Source organism: Bos taurus, chromosome 8, assembly GCF_002263795.3.
Source record: "Bos taurus isolate L1 Dominette 01449 registration number 42190680 breed Hereford chromosome 8, ARS-UCD2.0, whole genome shotgun sequence".
NCBI classification, from domain to species: domain Eukaryota; kingdom Metazoa; phylum Chordata; class Mammalia; order Artiodactyla; family Bovidae; genus Bos; species Bos taurus.
This window is the reverse complement of record NC_037335.1, coordinates 63,414,845-63,438,848: the sequence shown is the minus strand read 5'-3', so window position 1 is coordinate 63,438,848 and position 24,004 is coordinate 63,414,845. Positions and strand designations below refer to the sequence as shown.

At 45.7% G+C, this 24,004-nt stretch overlaps 1 protein-coding gene across 1 annotated transcript in view; it reads left to right on the top strand.

The window, feature by feature from the left end:
* GABBR2 (gamma-aminobutyric acid type B receptor subunit 2) overlaps positions 1–24,004 on the top strand; it is a 369,323-nt gene that overhangs the window by 311,098 nt on the left and 34,221 nt on the right. Inside the window, exon 13 of the mRNA XM_024996226.1 lies at positions 2,183–2,305. Coding sequence (XP_024851994.1) covers positions 2,183–2,305 — 123 coding nt within the window. The remainder of the gene's footprint in view (positions 1–2,182; positions 2,306–24,004) is intronic.

Sequence of the window (24,004 nt, the reverse complement as noted above, 5' to 3'; positions counted from 1 at the left end):
AGTAGCCAGAGACAAACGCATAAATGCATGGATGTGACTGTGTTCCAGTAAAACTATTTACAAAGGCAAACAGTGGGCCAAATTCATAGTTTGCTGATCTGTGCCCTGAAAAACCATGGGGAGTAACATTTAATAATAATAGCGGACATCTACTGATCAGGAACTGTAAACCAGACTATGCTGCTGCTGCTAAGTCACTTCAGTCGTGTCCAACTCTGTGCGACCCCATAGACGGCAGCTCACCAGGCTCCCCCGTCCCAGGCAAGAATACTGGAGTGGTGGCCATTTCCTTCTCCAGTGCAGGAAAGTGAAAAGTGAAAGTGAAGTCGACCAGACTATGGTAATCTATCAGTTTGTGTGGTCATCATCCCCTATCGTGTAGATGAGGAAACTGGCTCGGATGGATTAGGAAATTTACCAAGGACACACAGCTAGTTAGTAAGACTTAAACTCAGATCTGATTCCAGAACTTGATATTTAATTGTTCCTGGGTGCCTTCACTCCCAATCTCTCATTCAGTGAGGATGGAGGCTAGTAACCTAGCCTCAGAGAGAGAACTGAGTTTCATGGCATCAATGTGCACAAACATAACGGAGAAGAGTTTGTGCAGCTTTTGAAGAGAAAGCTGAACAATAAGAAAGTCAGGGAAGCTGGGTGAGCATCAAGTAGGGAGCCCCCTTCTAGCCTGCCCTAAGTTCCTCGGGCATTTCTTCCTTTTACCCCGATTTCTCAAGGCTAACAGGGTGTGACCTGGTTCCCCTGAGGGCAAGGGTCAAGCCAGGTTTCTAAAGCTATCAGGGGTTCCCTGAATGTTTCTGTAAAATCTCAGATGATGGGACTTGGTCAGCACCCCGCCCCCAGGTCAAGTGATTTTGGTGGATTTGATCCCTTTGGCCTTAACTCAGCAATACTCTCTTGTTCTTTTCACGGTTTAGCCACAGAGGCCTCTTGAGTTTTTATTTCTCCTTTAAGGATGGCTTTAATCATTAAAAGCCAGACCTGGTGATATTTCTTAAGCTTCTACTTCAGTTTTGTTGTTTATTTTTCTGTGGTCTTTTCCAGAACTACTTCATCACATTAGCTTTTATTTGGCATTGGGCAGGGGTAGGGGAGGGGGGCGAGGACACGTGAAATACAGGTTCGCTTTGCCCCTGACAGCATTTGTCCCCAGGCCAGTCCGCATCAAATGGACATAAAGTGGGGTGGGAATTTCACAGTGTAATAAAGATATCCCCAGCTGCAAAGTGGGACAGGACTTATATTTCTTCTTTATATATTCCTTCATCTCAATTCAATCCATCAAACTTTTAAGTACCAACTGCATGCCAGGCCCTGCTAGGTGCTGAAGATAAACAAATAAATAATACAGGCTTCCCTTCTGTCTGGGGTTCCCCAGTTTACTGAGGAGGGTAGACTGTATACAACTTAATACAGCACCTGGTCACTGTAGCATCTGGTAGGTGCTATAAATGTTTGAGGGTGTACTCTCTGGAGAGAGGAGGAGTTTGCAGGCTTTAACTCTTAGTAGCTCTATTCCACTGAGCAAGTTACTTAGCCCGCAGTGTTAGCCTCAGTTTCTTCAGCTGAAAAATGGGAATAATAACAGTATCTGCCTTTACATAAGACGATATATATAAAACAATCAACCTCGAGGCAGGCACAGTGTTCACTAAATGGTAGCATTTGTATTTATTCTCCTTCTTGTAGTTACTATTATTACTAGTCATAATAATAAGTATTGAACTTATTAAGTATAATTAAGTATGGGAACAAAATGCTGTAGGAGTAATTAGTTCTGCTGTGGGAGTTAGGGAGGCTTCATGGAGGAGGTGACAGTGCATCTGAGTCTCTAAGGATTTTAGCAGTCTGTCACATAGAACAGAGTGTTTTAGACAAAAGAACCAGCACCCACGAAGGCCTGGGGTGAAAAATCACAGCACAACCAGAGCCTGAGAGTCATCAAACTTAACTCAGTATATGTGTGTATCTGGGGTGTAGATAAGCCAAGCTCATAAAAGGCCTTGAATGCCAAGCAAGGGAGCTTGTCTGGATTTACCCCGTGGGTGATGGGGAGCCTGGGGGAATTTTCAGGTGGAGCCATTCACTCACCCACCTGACCCAGCCCCTTGGCTGCTGTTTGGGAAGCCTTCTTACGTCCCTTCTGCCCTGGCCCTTTCTGCAGATCATCAAGGACCAGAAACTGCTTGTGATCGTCGGGGGCATGCTGCTGATTGACCTGTGCATCCTGATCTGCTGGCAGGCTGTAGATCCCCTGAGAAGGACGGTGGAGAGGTACAGCATGGAGGTAAGCACCTGGCAGCAGCGGGAGGGAGGCAGTATGTCTCCCTGGCTGCCCCAGCTGTGCTTCTTGAGAAGAAATCAAGGTGATTACGAGGAACTCATCATAGCTCTGTGTGGACCCACGATCCCTATCAGGAACATCTCCTTATTTCTGTTCCTTTCCCTTGAGGTATTACTCAGGAAGGCCAAATATAAGGTCGTCACTCCTGGGAAAAGATGGTGAGTTTGCCTAGATGTATTACTATATGCAGAATTAAGGAGAAAGTTTGGTTCGTTTAAACCAGTGTATTCTTTACACATTGTAGAAGCCCCCATTTATATGATGCTTCAGTCAAGAAATTACATTGCTTTTTTAATCTCTCCTTTAAAGTAAGTTCCCTCAGGACTGCTGTTAGGGAATAAACACTCTGATAGCTCCTTCTAGTTACTAGAGAATCTTCAAAGTGGTGTCTTGTCAAAAAAGGAGAACCTTACATAAAAGTACCGTTAAATATGTATTTTAGTAGTCTTGCATTTGGCCTTGCTCTTAACTCACATTGGTCTTCCTAGGATGCTCCAGTTAGGGAAGTTCACAATTAAGGAAGTTGCAGAGATGACTTTCTCTTAGAAGAGTTAAAGACGCCTTTGTTGGAAAGAGCCAGCTTGAAGGCAGTGGCTTTACTATCTGATTTCCCTATAGGTTAGCAGATTCTATTGAGAAAACTGGAGTTTTCTCTAGTGCTCTCACTGCATTATTGGGGAAATCTTTTTGTTGGATTTAGTGTGAAATTTAAAACTAAACTGGAAACAGTAATTTTTATGCATTGAGAACATAGGTGTTTATCTTTCTGGACAAGGTTTTCTAGCAAATAAGTTGCCCAGCCTCATTTGTCTGGAGATAGGCAGAGGGTTCGCTGAGCCTAGTTAAGAAGTTATACAGTTGGAGCAGTGGCAGAGAATGCTGTTTCCTGACAACATGGATTTAGGGGAAGGATTTAGGGCTGTGTGCCTTCATCTCACTGCCTTAAGTGTCCATCCTGGGAGGAAGCAGGGATCCAGACAGGCAGAGCCAGACTCGGCAGAGGACAGACCTGTGCTGGCTGTGCTCGTGGGCCAAGGGGGCAGGAACTCAGCTGAGGTCCCTCAGGCAGACAGTCTGTGGCTGGAGGGGAGGTGATGTCTGGTCATCACTTGTCTGCACAGTTGACAAAGGAGTGGCCCTGCCCCCAACTCCATCCTAGGGGAATTCACCACCTACCACCAGGATTTGGAAATCCAGACAGGTTGTGAACAGGGGGAAGAGCTGTTATTGGCTGACTGGGCCCCCTGGCTAGGGAGATGATAATCATAAGCAATAATGCTAATAAGAGTAATGATAATGATGATGCTAGTAGCTAGAGGTGTGTGTTAATTTCACTGAATTGTCACAGTAACTCTGTGGACTAGGTGCTATCCTGAATTCCCATTTTAATGATGAGGAAACAGAAACCCAGAGAGATTATATAAGGCACCTAAGGTGGCTCAGATGGTAAAAGAATCTGCCTGCAATGCGGGAGACCCAGTTTCTATCCCTGGGTTGGGAAGATCCCCTAGAAAAGAAAATGGCAACCCACTCCAGTGTTCTTGCCTGGAGAATTCCATGGACAGAGGAGCCTGGCAGGCTACAGTCCACGGGGTTGCAAAGAGTCGGACAGGACCGAGTGACTAACACACGAAGGTCACCTTGCAGTTTGGTGACAGCACCACCAACGATTGCCTCACCCACTTCCCCGTCCTGTCTTCCAGTGTATGACAGTGCTTTGTAGTTTTCAGGTGTTGTCATAGATTGTTGACTGGTCTGTGAAGTGGGTTGGGCAAAGCAGTGTTTTCACATTCTGCAGATAAAGCCTAAAATTAGGTAACAGAAATAGCAAGGCAGAGCCCGTGGGAAGACCTGGAGCTGGGGCAGGTGAGCAGAGAACAGACCTCGATGGCTTGGTGCTGAGCCCGACGGCAGCCGGCGAGGCAGGGGGCTGCCACCTTCACCCAGGGTTAAGGTGGGGGCTGAGATGCAACAGGGTCCCCAGGATCTGGCTCTGGCGGGAGAGGCTGCGGGGTTAGAGTCAGCCTGAATAAGCTCACTCCAGAAATAAATCCAGGAAGCCTGACCCCTTGGACCATTTACAGGAGATGGATCTTGTGCAGGCGATTAGTGTAAGTGACAGCTTACCATCACTCACATCACCTTCCTTCCTTGTTTTCTGTGGTAAGCACTGCTTCTCTCCATGGCTCTGTGCCTAGAGGCTGAGCCCATTCCAGACCTTCCAGGGAATGGCTCGCAAACGGAGGAGCTGCCCGGTGCCACCGAAGTGCGTCTCTGTGTAGAAGAGCCTGGGAAGCAGGGGTCCTGCCAGTGGGCTCTAGCCTTCTGAAGGGGGTCTGGCCACATCCCTGGATCAAGGCCCCGGTATCCTGTCTCTGTGTTTCTCTTTAAGTATCTGCTGAGATTTCTCTCCAAACCTTTCCTGGCTTGATCCTCTTTGCTCCTCTAATTTTAGGGTTGCCCTGTCATTCTGTTGCCATGGCAGCAGAACCTTTGATTTGTCGACCCACAGTCCTGTCGGTTTATTGTCATTTTCCCACCAAACATCGCCAGGCTGTCAGCTGATGTCCCTCAGACCCTCCTCTGTCAGACTCAGCAGGATGACTGAGCAGTGTGCCCAGGGACTGAGGGTCCTAAATTCTCCTCGAGGGGCTGTTTTCCCCAGAACCCCCACTGAGAGAGAAAGTTTATGCTTGGGGGTGAGGTGATGAAAGATCTCTGTGGTCTGTTCTCTCCTGTCCTCAGACCACATCGACCCCAGATGCCTTTGGTCTCCCTGGATGCTCTGAACACCTCAGGAGTCCAACTGCAGGCCTTTCTCTGTGTTGTACTTTCAAGCCTTTGTCCGTGCTGTCCCATTCTTCCAGAACCTTCTCTGACAAGTAAATGAACTTCAGTTCCAGGCCCCTGTATTAGCTGATGTGTTCCTGAGCTCCACCAGATTTAAGCCCCTGCTCTTCCCCACTCCTGTCTCCAGCATCTAGGTGTTCCTCTCGGGACACTCAGCATGTCTGCTTCACCCCTGCTGTGTGCAGCTCTGCCCCGCTCACCCCTGTGGGACTGCCCATATCTGCAGGACAGGGCTTTGTAGATCACCCTCCTGAACCGAGACCTCACCTCCCTGGGAGACAGGGATGAACACCGTAGTGTGACCTTGAGCTCATGGGGCCACAGGCTAGTGGGGGCAGACAGTACACATGCAGATAAGCACAGTCACTTTAGACTGCACAGATTCTGGTAGCAGCTGGAAGCAAATAAGCAGGGTGACAGGCTCGAGAATGACAGAAGAGTTCTGGAATAACTTATGGAAGAGGTTCCCTCGGTGCAAGTGTCAGGGGAATGAAACTGATTCTGGAGTCCTACTGGGGGCTTCCCAGCTCCACATTTATTCATTTGTATGTAATAAATATTTGTATAATGCTTGTCATGTGCTAGATATTATTCTAAATACATGATGTTTAACAGTTTTAAAAAGTTTTTATACTTATTAGGTTTATAGAAAAATGTAATGGAAAGTATAGAGAGTTCCACGCATCAGTTCAGTTCAGTTCAGTCACTCAGTTGTGTCCAACTCTTTGTGACCCCATGAACCACAGCATGCCAGGCCTCCCTGTCCATCACCAACTCCCAGAGTTCACTCAGACTCATGTCCATCGAGTCAGTGATGCCATCCAGCCATTTCATCCTCTGTCGTCTCCTCCTCCTGCCCCCAATCCATCCCAGCATCGGAGTCTTTTCCAATGAGTCAACTCTTCGCATGAGGTGGCCAAAGTACTGGAATTTCAGCTTTAGCATCATTCCTTCCAAAGAAATCCCAGGGCTGATCTCCTTCAGAATGGACTGGTTGGATCTCCTTGCAGTCCAAGGGACTCTCAAGAGTCTTCTCCAACACCACAGTTCAAAAGCATCAATTCTTCGGTGCTCAGCCTTCTCCACAGTCCAACTCTCACATCCATACATGACCACAGGAAAATCCATAGCCTTGACTAGACGGACTTTGTTGGCAAAGTAATGTCTCTGCTTTTGAATATGTATCCTTCCCAAACATCATAGTTTCCCCCACTATTAACATCTTGCATTATGTGGTATATTTGTTACAATTGATGAACCAATACTGATACATTATTATTTGCTAGAGTCCATAGTTTACATAGAATTCACTCTTCATGTTGTACATTCTGTGTCCTGTGCTTAGTCACTCAATCGTGTCTGACTCTTTGGGACCCCATGGACTGAGCCAGCCAGGCTCCTCTGTCCATAGAATTCTCCAGGCTACTAGAGTGCGTTGCCATCTCCACCTCCAGGGGATCGTCCCAACCCAGGGATCTAACCCAGGTCTCCCACATGGCAGGTGGATTCTTTACCATCTGAGCCACCAGGGAAGCCCAAGAATACTGGAGTGGGTAGCCTATCCCTTCTCCAGGGGAACTTCCTGCCCCAGGAATCAAACCAGGGTTTTCTGCAATTGTAGGTGGATTCTTTACCAGCTGAGCTACCAGGGAAGCCCCATACATTCTGTAGGCTTTGCCAAATGCGTAAAGTTGTGTATCCGCCATTACAGTGTTACACAGAACAGTATCACCGTCTGAAATACCCTCTATGCTTTACCAATCCCTGGCAACCACTGACCTCTCCCTGTCTGCATGACTTTGCCTTCTCCAGAATGTCATGTAGATGAAATCATACATAATGTAACACTTTTAAACTGGCTTCTTTCACTTAACAACATGCATTTAAGATTCCTCCATGTCTTTTCATGATTTGATAGCTCATTTCTTATCACTGAGTAGTATTCTGTTGTATGGATATACCAATTTATTTGCCCACTGAAGGACATCTTGGTTGCGTCCAAGTTTGGAATAAAACTGCTGTAAGTATTTTTGTGTTTTATATGGACATAAGTTTTCAACTAGTTTGGGTAAACACCTAGAAGCAAGATTGCCAGATCATATTCTAAGGTTATGTTTAGTTTTGCCAAACTATCAGTGACTTTTGCATTCACATCAGCAACGAGTGGGAGTGTCTTGCTCCATCCTTGCCAGCATTTGGTGTTGTCGGTATTTTGGATTTTAGCCATTTTAATGTGTGTAGAGGTACCACATTGCTGTTTTAATGTACAATTCCCTAATGACATATGATGTGGAACATCTTTTCATATGCTTATTTGCCACTTACATTTTTTCTTTGGTGAGGTATATGGTTAGATCTCTTATGCACTTTTTAATTAGAGTTTTAAGAATTCTTTGTATATTTTAGTTTTTGTTTGTTGTTATTGTTTTTTGGCCATGTCTCACAGCTTGCAGGATCTTAGTTCCCCAACCAGGGATTGAACCCTGGGTTGTAGCAGTGAAACCACTAAGTCCTAATAAGTTGAGTAAGTTGAGTAGTATCAGTTCTCTGACTTTTACTCTTCAGTATAGTGTTGGCTATTCTGGGTCTTTGTGTTTCTGTGTAAATTTTAGAATTAGTTTGTTAACATCCACAAAGTAACTTGCTGGGACTTTGTTTGGGATTGTGTTGACTTTATTGATCAAGTTGGAAAAAACTGATATCTTGACAATATTGTGTCTCTGTTCATGAACATGGAATAGTTTTTTTATTTTGCTCTACGTTGATTTCTTTTGTCAGAATTTTATAGATTTCCTCATAAGTTTATACATATTCTATTAGATTTATACCTAAGTATTTTACTTTGTTTTCAGTGCTAATATAAATGGTGTATTTTTAAATTTCAAATCAATTGCTCATTGTATAGGAAAGCAACTGACTTTTGCATCTTACCAAGTCTTTTGAGTCATACCCCCTTGCTATAATTGCTTGTTAGTCCCAGGAGTGTTTTTGTTGATTCTTTAGGAATTTCTACATAATCATGTCATCAACAAAAGGGACAATTTTGTTTTTTCCTTCCCAGTCCATATACCTTCTGTTTCCTTTCTTGTCTTATTTCTGTGTCAGCTAGCATTCCCAGTACAATGTTGAACAGGAATGTGAAAAAGGACAGCCTTGCCTGCTTTCTGATCTTAGAGGGAAAGCACCTAGCTTCTCAACATTAAACTTGATGTTAGTTTATCATTTTCTCTAAATGGTTTAAAAATATATACAACATGGTTCTGCTGTCCAAAGTTGAGGGTGCCTGGGGAGCTGACAGGAAGGACAAATGATGACACAGGTGGAGCCTGGGTCATTAGGGACCTTGTTTGCTAAGCAGAGGAGTTTAAAATTCAAAATTAAAGACATTTAATCAGGGAGTGACATGATCAGATTTCCTGGCTGCAGGATGAGAACAGATGAAGGGGTGAGGCCAAAGGGCCAAAATGGCTCAGACAGTTTTTGTAGTAATCCAGGCAGGAGCTGATGGAGATCTAAAGCGGGGCAGTTGCAGTGGGAACAGAGAGAAGTGGGTAGATTTGAGAGACATTACAGAAGCAGACGTGACAGGGTTTGGCGATTGATCAACTCTAAGGGGGAAGGAGAGAGAGGCAGCAAGGGCGCTGCCTGGACTTCTGACTGGGTGATGGGTGATGGAATGGGAGATGGACACTGGACCTCATCACGAGGTCAGGTACAGAATGAGGAGCAGTTTCTGGAGGGAATGTGAGGGGTTCCTTTCTGGGCAGAAGCCCTCAGAAGACGATGCAGTGTCCTAGAGCCCAGGGAGCAGTTCTTCCAGTAGATAGGGATTTGGGAGAGGGGTGGTCAACACACTGAGCATGGGAGATGTGGGGCTGAGTGAGTGTGGTCACCCAGGGAATGGGTCCAGTCAGAGTGAAGACACCCTGACTGGAGCCCAAGGAATTGCTAAGCAATGATGGAAACAGGAGGAGGTCAGGCAAGGGGACTCTGACCCGGTGATCAGTAAGGAAGTCGGGAGCCAGGAGAGAGAGCTCCCCAGAGATGGGGGCAAGGGAGAGAAAGCTGTCTCTGCATGGGAGGTGTTTGGAGAAGGAAGGAGAGGTCTCCAGAGACAAAGGCTTCCAGCCAAGACAAGGACTAACAGGCTGCCTCCACCTCGATGACGTGTCCCAGTCCTCAGTGCTCCTGCATGGCACCTCACCCCTTGCATCCTCTGCTTTATGGACTCTGATGGGAAGATTGGCTGTTTCTGTATTTCAGATGTAGCAGGTGTGGACAAATCTGCCAAATATGTTAAAAAGATTTTTTAAATACAATTTGTATTCTTAGAAAAAAGGGGAAAACTCTCTTTTTTTGTCTACCTACTCTACTAGTGGTGATGGTGAGTAGGTGTTGGACATATGGGTGTGGTGTTCAGGGAGAATGTGAGCTAGAGAGGGGAACTTGGATGCAGTCAACATATAGATGACACAAAGCCTTAGGTGAGAGCACCGGGGCCGGGGCGGGGGCACATAGATGGGGACAGGAAGGGGACCAAGGACAGACCCTCAGTTACCCCAGTGTTTGGAGGTCTGGGAAGTAGGAGGTAAACAGCAAAGGAGACCTAGAAGGAGAAACCATAGAGACGGGAAGAAAATCAGATGAGTCTGGTGTCTAGGAAACCAAACGAAGAAAATGTTTCAAGGAGGAAGTTTTGATGAAGCGTGTCAAATGCTGCTTTTAGATCAAGTAAGATGAAAACCAAGAACTGACACTGTGTATGTGTGTGCATACACACACACCCAAGTGGAATTTTTTTTCTTTTAAGGAAAATAATTTGAGATCATTTCCCCCATAGTGAAAGCAGTGTATAAGGATGGTGTGAAGACAGCCTGTGAATCTAGATGGAAGGGTTGTCTGCTTTTTTCCAAGCCTTCCTTCTTTACCGGGCCACTGCCTATGCCTCCACCTAGCTGTTCTGAAGGGGTTTTGAAAGGGAGAGGAGATGACCTCTGAAGGCCGACAGCACTAAAGACCACCAGCGTTGAAGCCCCAGCAGCCCCTCAGGCAGCATCCCCAGGCTGCCTTGTGTTCCCTGAGCTCCTCCCATCTGCTTCCCAGACAGGTGGCAGCAGAGACGGAATCACGTGCAGATGGTCACCCATGGGAGCCACGTGTGTGACGCTCACTCACAGAAATGGCAGCAGGCTGGCGGCACGGGCTGCCAGGCAGTCTACCCCAGGAACCACCTAGGCTCTGGGCTCTGTGGCTTTCTGGCCATCCGGACAGTAACTGAGTAAAGGGCACTCTGGGCCAGAGGAGTGTTTCAAACTTCCCTCCAAATTCTGTGCTTTGGCGGTGCTTTCTGTTGGAAGCAGATGGGGGCTTTGGAAGTCATGGGCTGCACTTGGCGCTGAAACTGGTGTCTTATTCCAGTTACGTTTCTATGGAAACAGATATTGGAAGAGGCAAATACATAAGAGTTTTAAATAATTTTAACTCTTATCTTCTGCCTCCCTCTATAGTTGTGCTGAAAAAAAAAAAAATCCAATCCTAAAGCAGACACATCTGGTATCTTCATAAAGCTTGTCCAAGCTCCATCTCACACTGTTCATTTTGAAATAAGAAATATGAGAATGGCCAGGGTGAGGGGTGTGCAGGGTGCACCCTGCTCTGTGGGCTGCCCCTGGACATCCTGGTAGCCCAAGGCTTCAATATCAAGGTCACATTCTAGCCAGTGGGTCATCGCTGCCAGCCCTGAACAGCAGGACAGGTCTCTCATAGCAAGCCATCTGTGGGTTCTGGATGGCCCTGCTCAGGCCCCACCCGAGGCAAACCTCATCCCAGCCAGGGTCGTGGACCTTGGGTGGCTCCACTTGCTGAGAGCACCCCAGCACCCTAACCCCTTCCAGGAGAGGGGCTACACCATCTGATGTCCTGACCCTGTCATTCTGCTGTTTAAATCCTGCCCCCACCATTGACCAGAGGGTGAGCCTCACTCCTTAGCAGTTCAGGAGGCCCTCAATGATCTGGCCTCATTTCTGCCCCCTGCCCCACCTCATCTCTCAGCCCCCTCCCTCAGCCCCTGTGCTCAGCTCCCCTTAATATTGGCTCTTCTCCAGAATGTCCCACTCTCTCCCTCCACGCCCATGTACCTGCTGTCCTCTGCCCAGGACACCCTCCTTCCCACCCGAATATGCCATCTCCGTGCTAAAAATTCCTACTTGACCTTCAAGAGGCGGTCAGAAGCATCTTCTCCAGGAGCCTTTGGAACAGCAGGCTGCCCTGGATGCCACTGTCTGGGCCCCTGCCTCACCCTGCTGGCCCCTCATCTGGTCACAACACTGGTAATTATCTGTCTGTGCACCTGGCCCCTCCTAGTCTGTGACCTCCTCAGAGGCCAAGGCCATCTGCGTGTCCCCAGCACCCACTGGCAGGGCCTAGCTCGCAGTAAGTACTTGGTAAATATTTACTGAATAAATTGTTCCCTCCACCTGGAACTCTCTCCCTGTGCCTCCATATGTCCGAATTCACCCCATCTGTCTGGGCCCATTAAGCCGACTTCACCAAGAAATGTCTTTGCCGAGTTGCAATTTAATTTAATATTACACTCTCACCTTTTATCAAGGGCCCACTTACGAAGCTAAAGCTGCCAATTGAAGAATGATTCAGCATTTTCTATAAGACTGTTGTTCAGTGTGTGACTTAATGCTCCAGAGATAAAGATCCACAGGATAGATCCTCACGAAAGTGCCAGGGAATGGGCTGTGCTCACCCCCGACCCTACCCTCATCCCGCCCGAGATGAACTTGCATCTGCTTCCTTCCTTTGATCAAGCAATCCCTACTGAATAAGCCACTCTGTTTTCTGTTTAACCTTGGCTGCCAGAAAGTTGGAGCCAAATTCCACACTCAGCCGTCATAACTATCGTTTCTCGAGTTCCTGAAGGATTATCTCGCCTTCTGAGCGTTCATCTTTATTTTTAACTGTCCTGTTGTGTTTGGGCTTTTATTATGTGGTACCTCAGGTCCTTTGGGAGAGGAGACAAGGTGTAAGTTCCAGATTAAGTTATTAACTGAGAACACTGGGCGAGATTTAACTGGAATGATATGCCAGAGAGACATTGTAAGGATGCAGACATTTACCTTCTGGCAGGAATCCCGGCTCAACTCCAGCTGCCATCGGCACTGTGGGCCCCGGCTGTGGACAGGCCACTCTGCCCGAAACCCACAGCTGGGTTTCTGGAACATCTCTCCTCAGAAGTCATCTTGTGTCCATGGGAGACTGCAGTTTGTTTCAGCTTCCTGATTGGCTTCCCTAGTGTCTTCAGGAGGTACCTGGGCTGCTGAGGCCCCTCAGGACACCAAGCTAAAGATGCAGATCCCACTGCACCAGGGGAAGGCCCTGTGGTGAGAAATCCTCTGGTCTCTACCTGTCCAGGTGCTCTGCAGGCGGTGGGCTGTGTACTAGGAATTCCCAAGCGCCATGGGGGCAAAACAGCTGGAAAATTATCTGCCATACTGGCATCTTTTGACCACTTGGTAAAGACGTTCCAGTTCTTGAGCAAAGACAGCCTTTAAATATGATTCCTGCCATGTCCATGTTGGCAAAAACATGGGCTGTGGCAACACGGAGACATTGCCTCTGTTTTGTGGGGGAATTCCAACCAGTCCACCTCTTTGTAAATGGTGTGTCACCCAGTCGCTCCTTCATCATTGATGGGAGTCCTACTGTGTGCCACACTCAGGCTCCCGTGTGGTCTGCACAGTCTGATGGGCAAGATGAGATCCACACAGGGTGGGCTGTCGTCTTCTCCATGACACATGTCTCCAGATTCCTGGTTTTGTGTTTGCCTTATGTGCTGAGATACTGGGCTTGCTTTTCTAAAATATGAGCCAGGATTGGGTTTGGATGTAATGTCCCTCAGAGGGTGAAAAGTGAAAGAGGACTGGGTGTGCTAGGTTTTGCTCATTGTAGCACTTGTTCATAGAGAATCAACTGTAGCCTCCACCCGCAGATCCTCACCCCAGGACACAGCTGGTGGGGCACCTTCTAGGATGGCTGTTGTGGCAAAGGGAAAGAATGCCTGGCAAGAGTTCCCATTCCAAGCTGTCACATGTTACTTCCAGTCATATTTCATTCACCCTAACATGTTAATTCTCCATGCCTGGTTCAGCAGGACAAGAAAGAGCAGACCTACTGTGCACCCAGGAGAGAAAGAAATCGGTATTGATGTTCAGCCGTAATGACTACTGTAGTGCCTCCCATCCACATTCCATCATTCACAGCTGCCCACCCTCCACTAGAGTGTGAACTCCATGAGAATAGGGAGAAGGCAAAATTGTGTATTCACTGCTGTATCCCCAGTACCTGCAAATATGCCTGGTGCGTAGAACGCACTCAATAAGTACTAGTTGAACAACTGAATGAAGCCAGTCTTAGGGCAATCTTATGATAAGATCAGTGGGATATTTTCTGAGAAGTTCTGTGCTAGTCCTGCACACTCTACTACCAAATGCTATCCCAATCCACCACTTCACTCCTTCCACTGAGGTCCAAAGTACCATGGTCTCCCATCCCAGAGGGGGCACTGTGAGACAGAGCTACGCTCACACACACTGCACAACAGGGATGATGAGTCAAGAACCGTCACTGTGTAGGTCACTAAGTTGTTTATTGTTACCACGACTTTCTAAGCAGGCCTGCTCCCACTTGTAGCCCTTTCCAAGCCATTATGCATGGCAGATATCTTTTTTTAGATATAATTCATGTACCATAAAGTTTGGTTTTAAAATATATGCTGCAGTGGTTTTCAGTTGAGTTCAGTCGCTCAGTCATGTCTGACTCTTTGCAACCCCATGAACCGCAGCACGCCAGGCCTCCCTGTCCATCACCAACTCCCGGAGTCCACCCAAACCCATGTCCATCGAGTTGGTGATGCCATCCAGTACGTTCATAAAGTTGTTCAACCATCCTCACTATCTACTTCCAGAAAATTTTCATCACCCCTAAAAGAAACCTATTCTCTTTACCCATCACCTTGTATTTCTTCTCCTCTCCAGCCCCGGGAAACCACTGATCTACTTCATGGCTCTGTGGATTTGCTGATGCTGGTGGTTTCATACCAATAGAATCATACAATAATATGTGACTTTTTGTACGTTGCTTCTTTGACTTAGCATAATGTTTTTAAGGTTCTTCTATGTTGTAGCATGTATGAGTGCTTCATTCCTTTTTATGTCTCAGTGCTATTCCCCTATATGGATATATTCAACATTTCATTTGTCCATTTATCAGTTGATGGATATTTGGGTAGTTTCCACTTTTTGACTATTTTGTGTAATGCTGCCATGAGCATTTATGTACAAGTTTTTGTGTGACCACATTTTTTACTTCTCTTGGGTATGTACTTGAGTGTGTATGTGAGTATCAGTTCAGTTCATTTGCCCAGTCATGCCCAACTCTTTGCAACCCCATGGACTATAGCACACCAGGCCTCCCTGTCCATTACCAACTCCCAGAGCTTGCTCAAACTCAGGTCCATCGAGTTGGTGATGCCATCCAACCATCTCATCCTCTGTCATCTCCTTCTCCTCCTGCTTTCAATCTTTCCCAGCATCGGGGACTTTTCTTCGCATCAGGTGGCCAAACTGTTGGAGTTTCTGCTTCAGCATCAATCCTTCCAATGAATATTCAGGACTGATTTCCTTTAGGATGGACTGGTTGGATCTCCTTGCAGTCCAAGGGACTCTCAAGAGTCTTCTCCAACACCACAGTTCAAAAGCATCAATTCCTTGGCACTCACCTTTCTTTATGGTCCAACTTTCACATCCATATATGACTACTGGAAAAACCATAGCTTTGAGTAGATGGACCTTTGTTGGCAAAGTAGTGTCTCTGCTTTTTAATATGCTGTCTAGGTTTTTCATAGCTTTTCTTTCAAAGAGCAAGCATTTTTTAATTTCATGGCTGCAGTCATCAACTGCAGTGATTTTGGAGCCCAAGAAAAGAAAGTCTATAACTATTTCCATTGGTACCCCATCTATTTGCCATGAAGTGATGGGACCCAATGCCATGATCTTAGTTTTTTGAATGTTGAGTTTTAAGCCAGCTTTTTCACTGTCCTCTTTCACTTTCATCAAGAGGCTCTTTAGTTCCTCTTCACTTTCTGCCATAAGGGTGATATAATCTGCATATCTGAGGTTATTAATATTTCTCCTGGCAATCTTGATTCCAGCTTGTGCTTCATCCAGCTGGCATTTTGCATGATGTACCCTGCATAGAAGTTAAATAAACAGGGTGACGATATACAGCCTTGATGTACTCCTTTCCCAATTTGGTACCAGTCCATTTTTCCACGTCTGGTTCTAACTGTTGCTTCTTGACCTGCATACAAATTTCTCAGGAGGCAAGTCAGGTGGTCTGGTATTCCCATCTCTTTAAGAGTTTTCCACACCTTGTGGTGATCCACACAGTCAAAGGCTTTGGCATAGTCAATAAAGCAGAAGTAGAAGTTTTTCTGGAACTCTCTTGCTTGTTTGATGATCCAGCAGATGTTGGCAATTTGATCTCTGGTTCCTCTGCCTTTTCTAAATCCAGCTTGAACATCTGGAAGTTCTTGGTTCATGTACTGCTGAAGCCTGGTTTGGAGAATTTTGAGCATTACTTTGCTAGCATGTGAGATGAGTGCAATTGTGCAGTAGTTTGAGCATTCTTTGGCTTTACCTTTCTTTGGGATTGGAATGAAAACTGACCTTTTCCAGTCCTGTGGCCACTGCTGAGTTTTCAAAATTTGCTGGCATATTGAGTGCAGCACTTTAACAGCATTAACTTTTAGGATTTGAAAGAGCTCAACTGGAATTCCATCACCTCCTCTAGCTTTGTTCATAGTGATTCTCCTAAGGCCCACTTGACTTTGCATTCCAGGATGTCTGCAATATCGGTAATTCAAGTCTATGCCCCAAACCACTAATGCCAAAGAAAGTTGAAGTTGAATGGTTTTATGATAACCTACAAGACTTTATAGAACTAACACCAAAAAAAGATGCTCTTTTCATCATAAAGGACTGGAATGCCAAAGTAGGAAGTCAAGAGATAACCTGGAGTAACAGACAAGTTTGGCCTTGGAGTACAAAATGAAGCAGGGCAAAGGCTAACAGAGTTTTGCCAAGAGAATACACTAGTCATAGCAAACATACTCTTCCAACAACACAAGAGACAACTCTACACGTGGACATCACCAGATGGTCAATACAGAAATCAGATTGATTGTATTCTTTGCAGCCAAAGATGGAGAAGCTCTATACAGTCAGCAAAAACAAGACTGGGAGCTGACTGGCTCAGATCATGAACTCCTTATTGCTAAATTCAGGCTTAAATTGAAGAAAGTAGGGAAAAACCACTAGATCATTTAGATATGACCTAAATCAAATCCCTTATGATTATACAGTGGAAGTGACACATAGATTCAAGGGATTGGATCTGATAGACAGAGTGCCTGAAGAACTATGCACAGAGGTTCGTGACATTGTACAGGAGGCAGTGATCAAGACCACCCCAAGAAAAAGAAATGGAAAAAAGCAAAATGATTGTCTGAGGAAGCCTTACAAATAGCTGAGAAAAGAAGAGAAGCTAAAGGCAAAGGAGAAAAGGAAAGATATATCCATCTGAATGCAGTGTTCCAAAGAATAGCAAGGAGAGATAAGAACACCTTCCTCAGTGATCAATCAAAGAAATAGAGGAAACAATAGAATGGGAAAGACTAGAGATCTCGTCAAGAAAATTAGAGATACCAGGGGAACATTTCATGCAAAGATAAGCACAATAAAGGACAGAAACTGTATGGACCTAACAGAAGCAGAAGATATTAAGAAGAGGTGGCAAGAATACACAGAAGAACTGTACAAAAAAGATCTTAATGACCCAGATAACCACGATGGTGTGTGTGTGTGTGTGTGTGTGTGTGTATACATATGTATATATGTGTATATATACACACACATATATATAGAAGTAGTATTGTTGTGTCATATGGTAACTCTTTCTAGCATTTTTAGGAATTGTTAGACCATGCCACAGTGGCTGCACCGTTTTACGTTCCCACCACCAATGCCTGAGCTTTCCAGGGCCTCCATATTGTTGCCAACACTTGTTATTTACCTGCATGTTTGACTATAGTCATCCTACCAGGTATGAAGTTGTATCTCATTGTGGTTTTGATAAGACTCACTATTGAATGACTAATGACGTTAAGCAACTTTTCATGTGCTTATTGGCCATTTGCATTATCTTCTTAGGAGAAATGTCTACCTAAGTCCTTTGACCATTCCTTGTAACTGAATTATTTATCCTTTAATTGTTGAGCTGTAAGAGTTATTTACATAAAGGTAGAGTAGATTTGTAGTTTCCAATCCTGGTCACGTCACCCCAGAAAAAATCTTTTTCACAGTACTGGTACTTATGCCACACACCCCATTAATTCTGATTTAATTGGTTTAGAAAGAGGCCTGGACATTGGGATATTTTAGCAATTGCCATGGGTTCTAGTGTGCAGCCAGGGTTGTAACTTTCTGAACCCAGACCCTAACCAACCTCTAGGAAGGGCCCAGGACTGCACTTTGGATACCAGAGTTAGAAACAGACTCAGGACAGTACATTTAAGCCTAAAAGAGGAGGGAAGAAAAACCTGAATCCAAGAACCCTGAAGCCCAGACTCCAGGCCCCCTACCAGCCCTCCCTCCAACCCCCAGCTAGAGACTGTGATGGGGACAAAGAAAATGCACACTGAGTTGGAGGGGGGCCACTTGGGAAGGTTCACATGTGCAGACCCCACAGACCTGAATGAGTCCCTCCACGCTCACGTTTTCCTGAAAGTCCTGAATCATCATTTGAACATTTGTTTTCCTCATGGAAGACAGAGAGCAAGGGATAGGAAAGAAGGAAAAACTACGAGATTTCTGTTTTCTGTAGCATTTTTCATTGCAGTTGAGAGTCAGAGGGTGAGCAAGTTGCAGACCAGAACTTTAGGCAGGTTAAAAAACACCTGGCCTGCAGCTGCAGGAAGCCATCAACCACAGAAACTGACAGGGAAGCAAGGGACAAGGGAACTGGTGTCCAGGCACCTCGGCACCCACAATTCTCTGAAATAGAACCGTCAGCCACTTGGTGGGATGTTCATTATTTCTGCCAGTGTTTGGCTCTCCCTAAAGAGACAGTGGATTAAACTTCAAATACTGGATCACTTCGACCTTGACATAGGATGGAACACTTAACATGACCCAAAGATGCTCAGTTCGGTTCGGAAGACACTGACACAACATGTGGGTCCCTCCTAAGAGCTCAGGGGACAATAGCATTGTCATCTCAATTCTCAGTGCCTGGCCCACTCACCCTCTGCCCTTTTCTGGATTGAGGCCCTAACCCCAGGGCCCCATCTGTCCCACACTGGCAAATACATACTGTAATAATAAGAGTGCCTCACATTTCTACAGCAGGCACAGTTTACAAAGCACCTTGACACTGCTGTTTTGGAGATGGGGAAACAGGCTAGAGAGATGAACTGACTGGCCTGAGAAGACCTATATCTTGGAAACACCCCCAGCCTGGGCCAGGTGGTATTAGATGACTCAGGATCGATTCTGCTGGGATTGGTCTGTTGGTCTATTCATACTTCCTGCTTCTTTTTGCATTGGTTCTATGTTTTACTTGGTTTTGTTTTAAAGAAACATTCCCTTCATTGATGCTTTGAAAATTATTATAATCCATTGTGCAGAGTGCTGTCTTATAGATATTTAAGTCTCTCATCTGTGATTATCTGGTTGATATTTCATTAAGAGTGAAGCACTTGTGAGCAGATGTTCAAACCCAGCAAATTCAGATCTGAGAGCGTTGCTTCCAGGTCCAGCCTCATCCTCAGTTGCAGGTCTGCTCAGCCTCCGTCCAGGATGCCAGCAAAGCTGCATTGTCTTGATAGCAACCGTAGCAAAAGTAATAATAGCAGCAGCTTTTGTTGAGGTTCATATTTTGTGCCAGACATTGTTCCAGGTGCTTCCTTTTATCAACTTATTTATCCTCACAACAACCTCATGAAGTATTACCATTATTGTCTATTACCCCAGTCTGTGGGTGAGGAAACTGAGGCACAGAGGGGTTGAATAGCATGGCTACAGTCACACAGCAGGCAAGTACACAGTTTTAGCCCACAGCGATTGAGCAGATGAACTGTGGAGTTAGGCTGAACTTCAGATCCCAGCTTAGCCATTTACTGTGTGAAGTTAGGTAATGTTGTGGGTTGAATTGTGACCCACAAAAGATATATCAACATCCTTACCCAGGAATACAACCTTATTTAGAAGGGGGGTCTTTGCAGATACAATTATACTAAAAATCTTAAAATGATATCATCCTGGATTACCCAGATTGGCCCTAAATCCAATTACAGTGTCATTAAAAGAAGCAGAAGAGGAGAGGACACAGAGGCAAAGGCCATACGAAGATGGAAGCAGAGATAGGAGAGATGCGGCCATAAGCCAAGGAATGCTGGGAGCACCAGAAGTGAGGAGAGGCCCTGGATTCTCCCCAAGGGCCTCCAGAGGGTGCGGAGCTTTGCCAACACCTTTAGGCTTCTCGCTTCCAGAACTGTGCAGGAATAAATTTCTATTCCTTTTAAGCCACCCAGTTTATGGAGATTTCTGAGGCAACCCTAGGAAACTAGTACAATCAGTGGCAACTTATGAGGGCCACAGTGTCTTCATGCATAATATGGGTCCCACCTCATAAGGCTTTGGGGTTAGGATTAAAAGGGACAGTGTGCCTATGAAGCACACGTATGTGCCCAGCGTATTGAAACCAGTCAGTGAAGGTGAGATATTAGATGATGCGCTATCACCTGCTTCTAGCAGCCCTGCCCTGAACCCCCTCAGAGCTAGTCGCTCATCCTACCACTTTCCTGTCTTTTCCCAGTGACTCCTTGTCACTGGGCCCTTTCCCAGTGACTCCTTGTCACTGGGCCCCCTGAGCCCAGCCTAGCATGTTCCTGGCTTAGGAATCTCAGAGGACTCGCGTCTGACTCCCAGATGCAGGCTGTAGAACCCACTTCTCCCTCTGAGCCATTATCACCAGAGCTGTCAGAGGGAGACTGTGAACATCCACGTGTGGCCTTTTAATATTTTATCCAAGAAGTCATTTTCCTACATGATTCAGACATAGAAGTCTTGGGGAATTAAATCAAGAAGGTAACTCTGGGCCAGAGTGAAATCTGCCAACAGGTGTGTAGGATTTTCCTGCGTCCACTCTGCTCTTTCTTTCTTATCTGCATCCTGCAGCAGAAAGGAAGCTGGCTGACGAGATTATATGGTCATACCAATTATTAAATATATATGGCAGCCTTCTGAAAATGCATTTGCATACCAAGGAAATGGAATGCATTCACCAACCCAGGCTCCTGCACTGTGGGCTTTGGAGGAATAACAAGGTAGCTTTAAACACTATGATCCAAGGTTGGATCCATACTCTGCCACCTCCTAGCTGTGTGACCTTGTGTGAGTGACACACCATCTCTGAACCTCAGTGGCCATAAGGAAATATATGCTCCTCCCTTACAGGTTTACCATAAGCACTGACTGGAGTCATGTGTTCAAGTGCCTAGCGCTAAGCCTGACACCCAGGAGACCCATCACTGTGACTTTTGTTCCCACCCCCGGACTCAGAATTTCCTGCCTTTATAGGGAAAGTAACATGATGGCTCGGCCTGCCTCCCAGGGAGGTCTTGAGCAGTGCTGCTGCCTATGGAGTAGATTTATACCTTTAAATGCATGGTTCTACTGTGAATGCATTTCTGGAGACATTACTTTACTGACAAAGGTCTGTCTAGTCAAAGCTATGGTTTTTCCAGTAGTCACATATGGATGTGAGAGTTGGACCATAAAGAAGGCTGAGTGCTGAAGAATTGATGCTTTTGAAGTGTGGTGTTGGAGAAGACTCTTGAGAGTCCCTTGGACTGCATGGAGATCAAATCAGTCCATCCTAAAGGAAATCAGTCCTGAATATTCATTGGAAGGACTGATGCTGAAGCTGAAACTCCAATACTCTGGCCACCTGATGGGAAGAACTGACTCATTTGAAAAGACCCTGATGCTGGGAAAGACTGAAGGCAGGAGGAGAAGGAGATGACAGAGGATGAGATGGTTGGATGGCATCACCGACTCGATGGACCTGAGTTTGAGCAAGCTCTGGGAGTTGGTGATGAGCAGGGAGGCCTGGTGTGCTGCAGTCCGTGGGGTCACTAAGAGTCCAACATGACTGAGCGACTGAACTGAACTGATGGGCTCTGGACCACACAGGTAGCAAGTGGGGTTCAGAGGCACTCAGCCAGGCCACCGCTCCCCACAGGCAGGCTCCTTCCATACCCCATGCTGACTCTCCTATGAGATGATGGATGGGAAGCTGCCTCCTGGGGAGCAGAGGTCCGCCCCAGCTTGAGGCCTGTCACTGTGATTATCTCAAGCACCTCCCTGATCATCAGGCATCCTCACAGCCTTTCATTCCCCTGTGTTTTCTTCCCTCTTCTAGGATAAGCAGTTGGACCAGTCTCATTCAGCTGGTTTCATGGCAGTCTCTGAACTCAGGCGAGCGTTGTAGGACTGCATCCACACATGCATACTCCCCTCCACGTGCCTTTTCGTGTGTCCACACCCCCTGCTCCACCCTCATGATCTCGTTCCCACATCCAGGAGGCTCTCAGCACAGCCCACCCTCTGTGATGAAGAAGCCCTTGTCAGCTAGGCTAGGTACCATGAGGACACTCGAGAGACACATGCTGTTCGTGCATTCATTGGCCAAACTCACATTACTGGGCGTTTACTGTGTGCCGCATGCTGGGGTCACAGCCATGGCTAAGGTATAATCCCTGCTCTTAGGACTCCCCCAGTCCAGGAGGGACAGGTGTATAAATGGAGAATGTCACTGCAGGTAGTAAGTGCTGGGATAGCTTAGCCTCCAGCCCTGGGGGAGCACAGAGGAAGTGGTTAGTCATCCTGCCTTGAAAAATGTTTCATGAAAGAGGAGGTACTTTTTCTTCTAATTCTTGAAAGAACAGTAGGATTTAGACAGAGAAAACAGAAGCTGTGTGAATAGTCTGGCAGTTCCTCAAAAAATTAAGTTACCATGTGACCCAGTAATTCCATTCCTAGGTATACACTCCAGAGAAATGAAAATGTGTATTCAAATATAGCATCACAATGTATAACAGCCAGAAAAGTGGGAACAACCCAAATGTCTATATCAACTGATGAATGGATAAATAAAATGTGGTATATCCATATAATGGAATATTATTCAGCCATAAATAAGAATGCATGCTACAGCATAGATGAACTTTGAAAATATAATGTTCAGTGAAAGAAACCAGATGCCAAAAGGCCAAATACTGTACAATTCCATCTATATGAAATATCCAGAACAGGCAAATCTATAGAGATAGAACCTAGATTAGAGGGATGAGGAATGGGGGAGTGACTGCTAATGGGTATGAGATTTCTTTCTTTTTTTTTTTTTTGGGTATGAGATTTCTGAAGTGGTGAGAATTATCTGAAATTAGATAGTAGATACAGTTAAACAATGTCGTAAACTTTAAAAAGTACAGTTTAAAATGGTTAAGTAGTGAATTTTTCTGAATTTTACCTCAGTTTTTTTTTTTTTTTTTTTTAAGACAGGACAAGGTTGAGGGAATTCAGGCAAGGGTAGGAGGAAGGGAAAATGGTCTTGGGGAACAGAAAGCATCCAGTGTACCTGGAGTATAATGCATTGTATTTTTCTACTGTTGCTTCACAGCCTTAGAAGGCTAAAGGACTGTCAGCCCTAATCCCTGCAGTATTCATTAGGGTGCTTTTGGCTACCATTAATTCAAACTGGAGTACACAGTGGTGGTGGTTTAGTTGCTAAGTTGTGTCTGACTCTGCAACCCCATGGACTGTAGCCCACCAAGCTTCTTTGTCCATGGGATTCTCCAGGCAAGAATACTGGAGTGGGTTGCCACTTCCTTCCCCAGGGATCTTCCCGACCCAGGGCTCAAACCCATAGACCCGCATCTCCTGCATTTCAGGTAGATTCTTTTACCACTGAGCCTAGTATTAGCACCCTGGAAAATTCCAGAGGTAACGTAGAGTTCAGGCAGTTTGGTCCAAGGTGAAGTCCATTTCTCTGTCTCTTTTGTCTCTGCCTTCCTCCATATTTGAACTATGTCATCATACTAGCTCCCCATGTGTTATGGAGATATGAAAAGAAAGATATGTTTCAACTAGAAAAACCTTAGAAGATTCCTTGGACAACGTGGAATTTTAGTTGAGCTTTACATAATGGACAAAACCTCGAGGAGAAAATATTGGAGGCAGTGGGGTTCCAGGATGAAAATCCATGAGCAGGAAGGTGGAGGGTATGTCTGGGGAGAAATTCAAGAATCTGTTGGATCTGGCTGCCTGTGGACAGAAAGTAAGTGCAGAGCTGAAGGGAGTTTGTACCATAATCTGAAGGCAGTGGGGAACCAGGAAAGGAATTTCAGCAGCGGAGCAGCGTGAGGGACCCCTTAAAAAGTTCATTCTGGCTCTCAGAAAATATTATGGAGATATTGCTACTTTCCATAGGTATAATAATATTGTGGTCACATAGGACTACATGCTGAAGTGTATGGAGCCTGAAATTTACCTTCAGATGGTTTGGGGACAGTGTATATATAGAGAGTGAGCCAGCAGATATGGCAAAATGTTAGAAATTTCTGAATCCTGAAGGAGAGTACACAAGTGTTCATTGTACTAT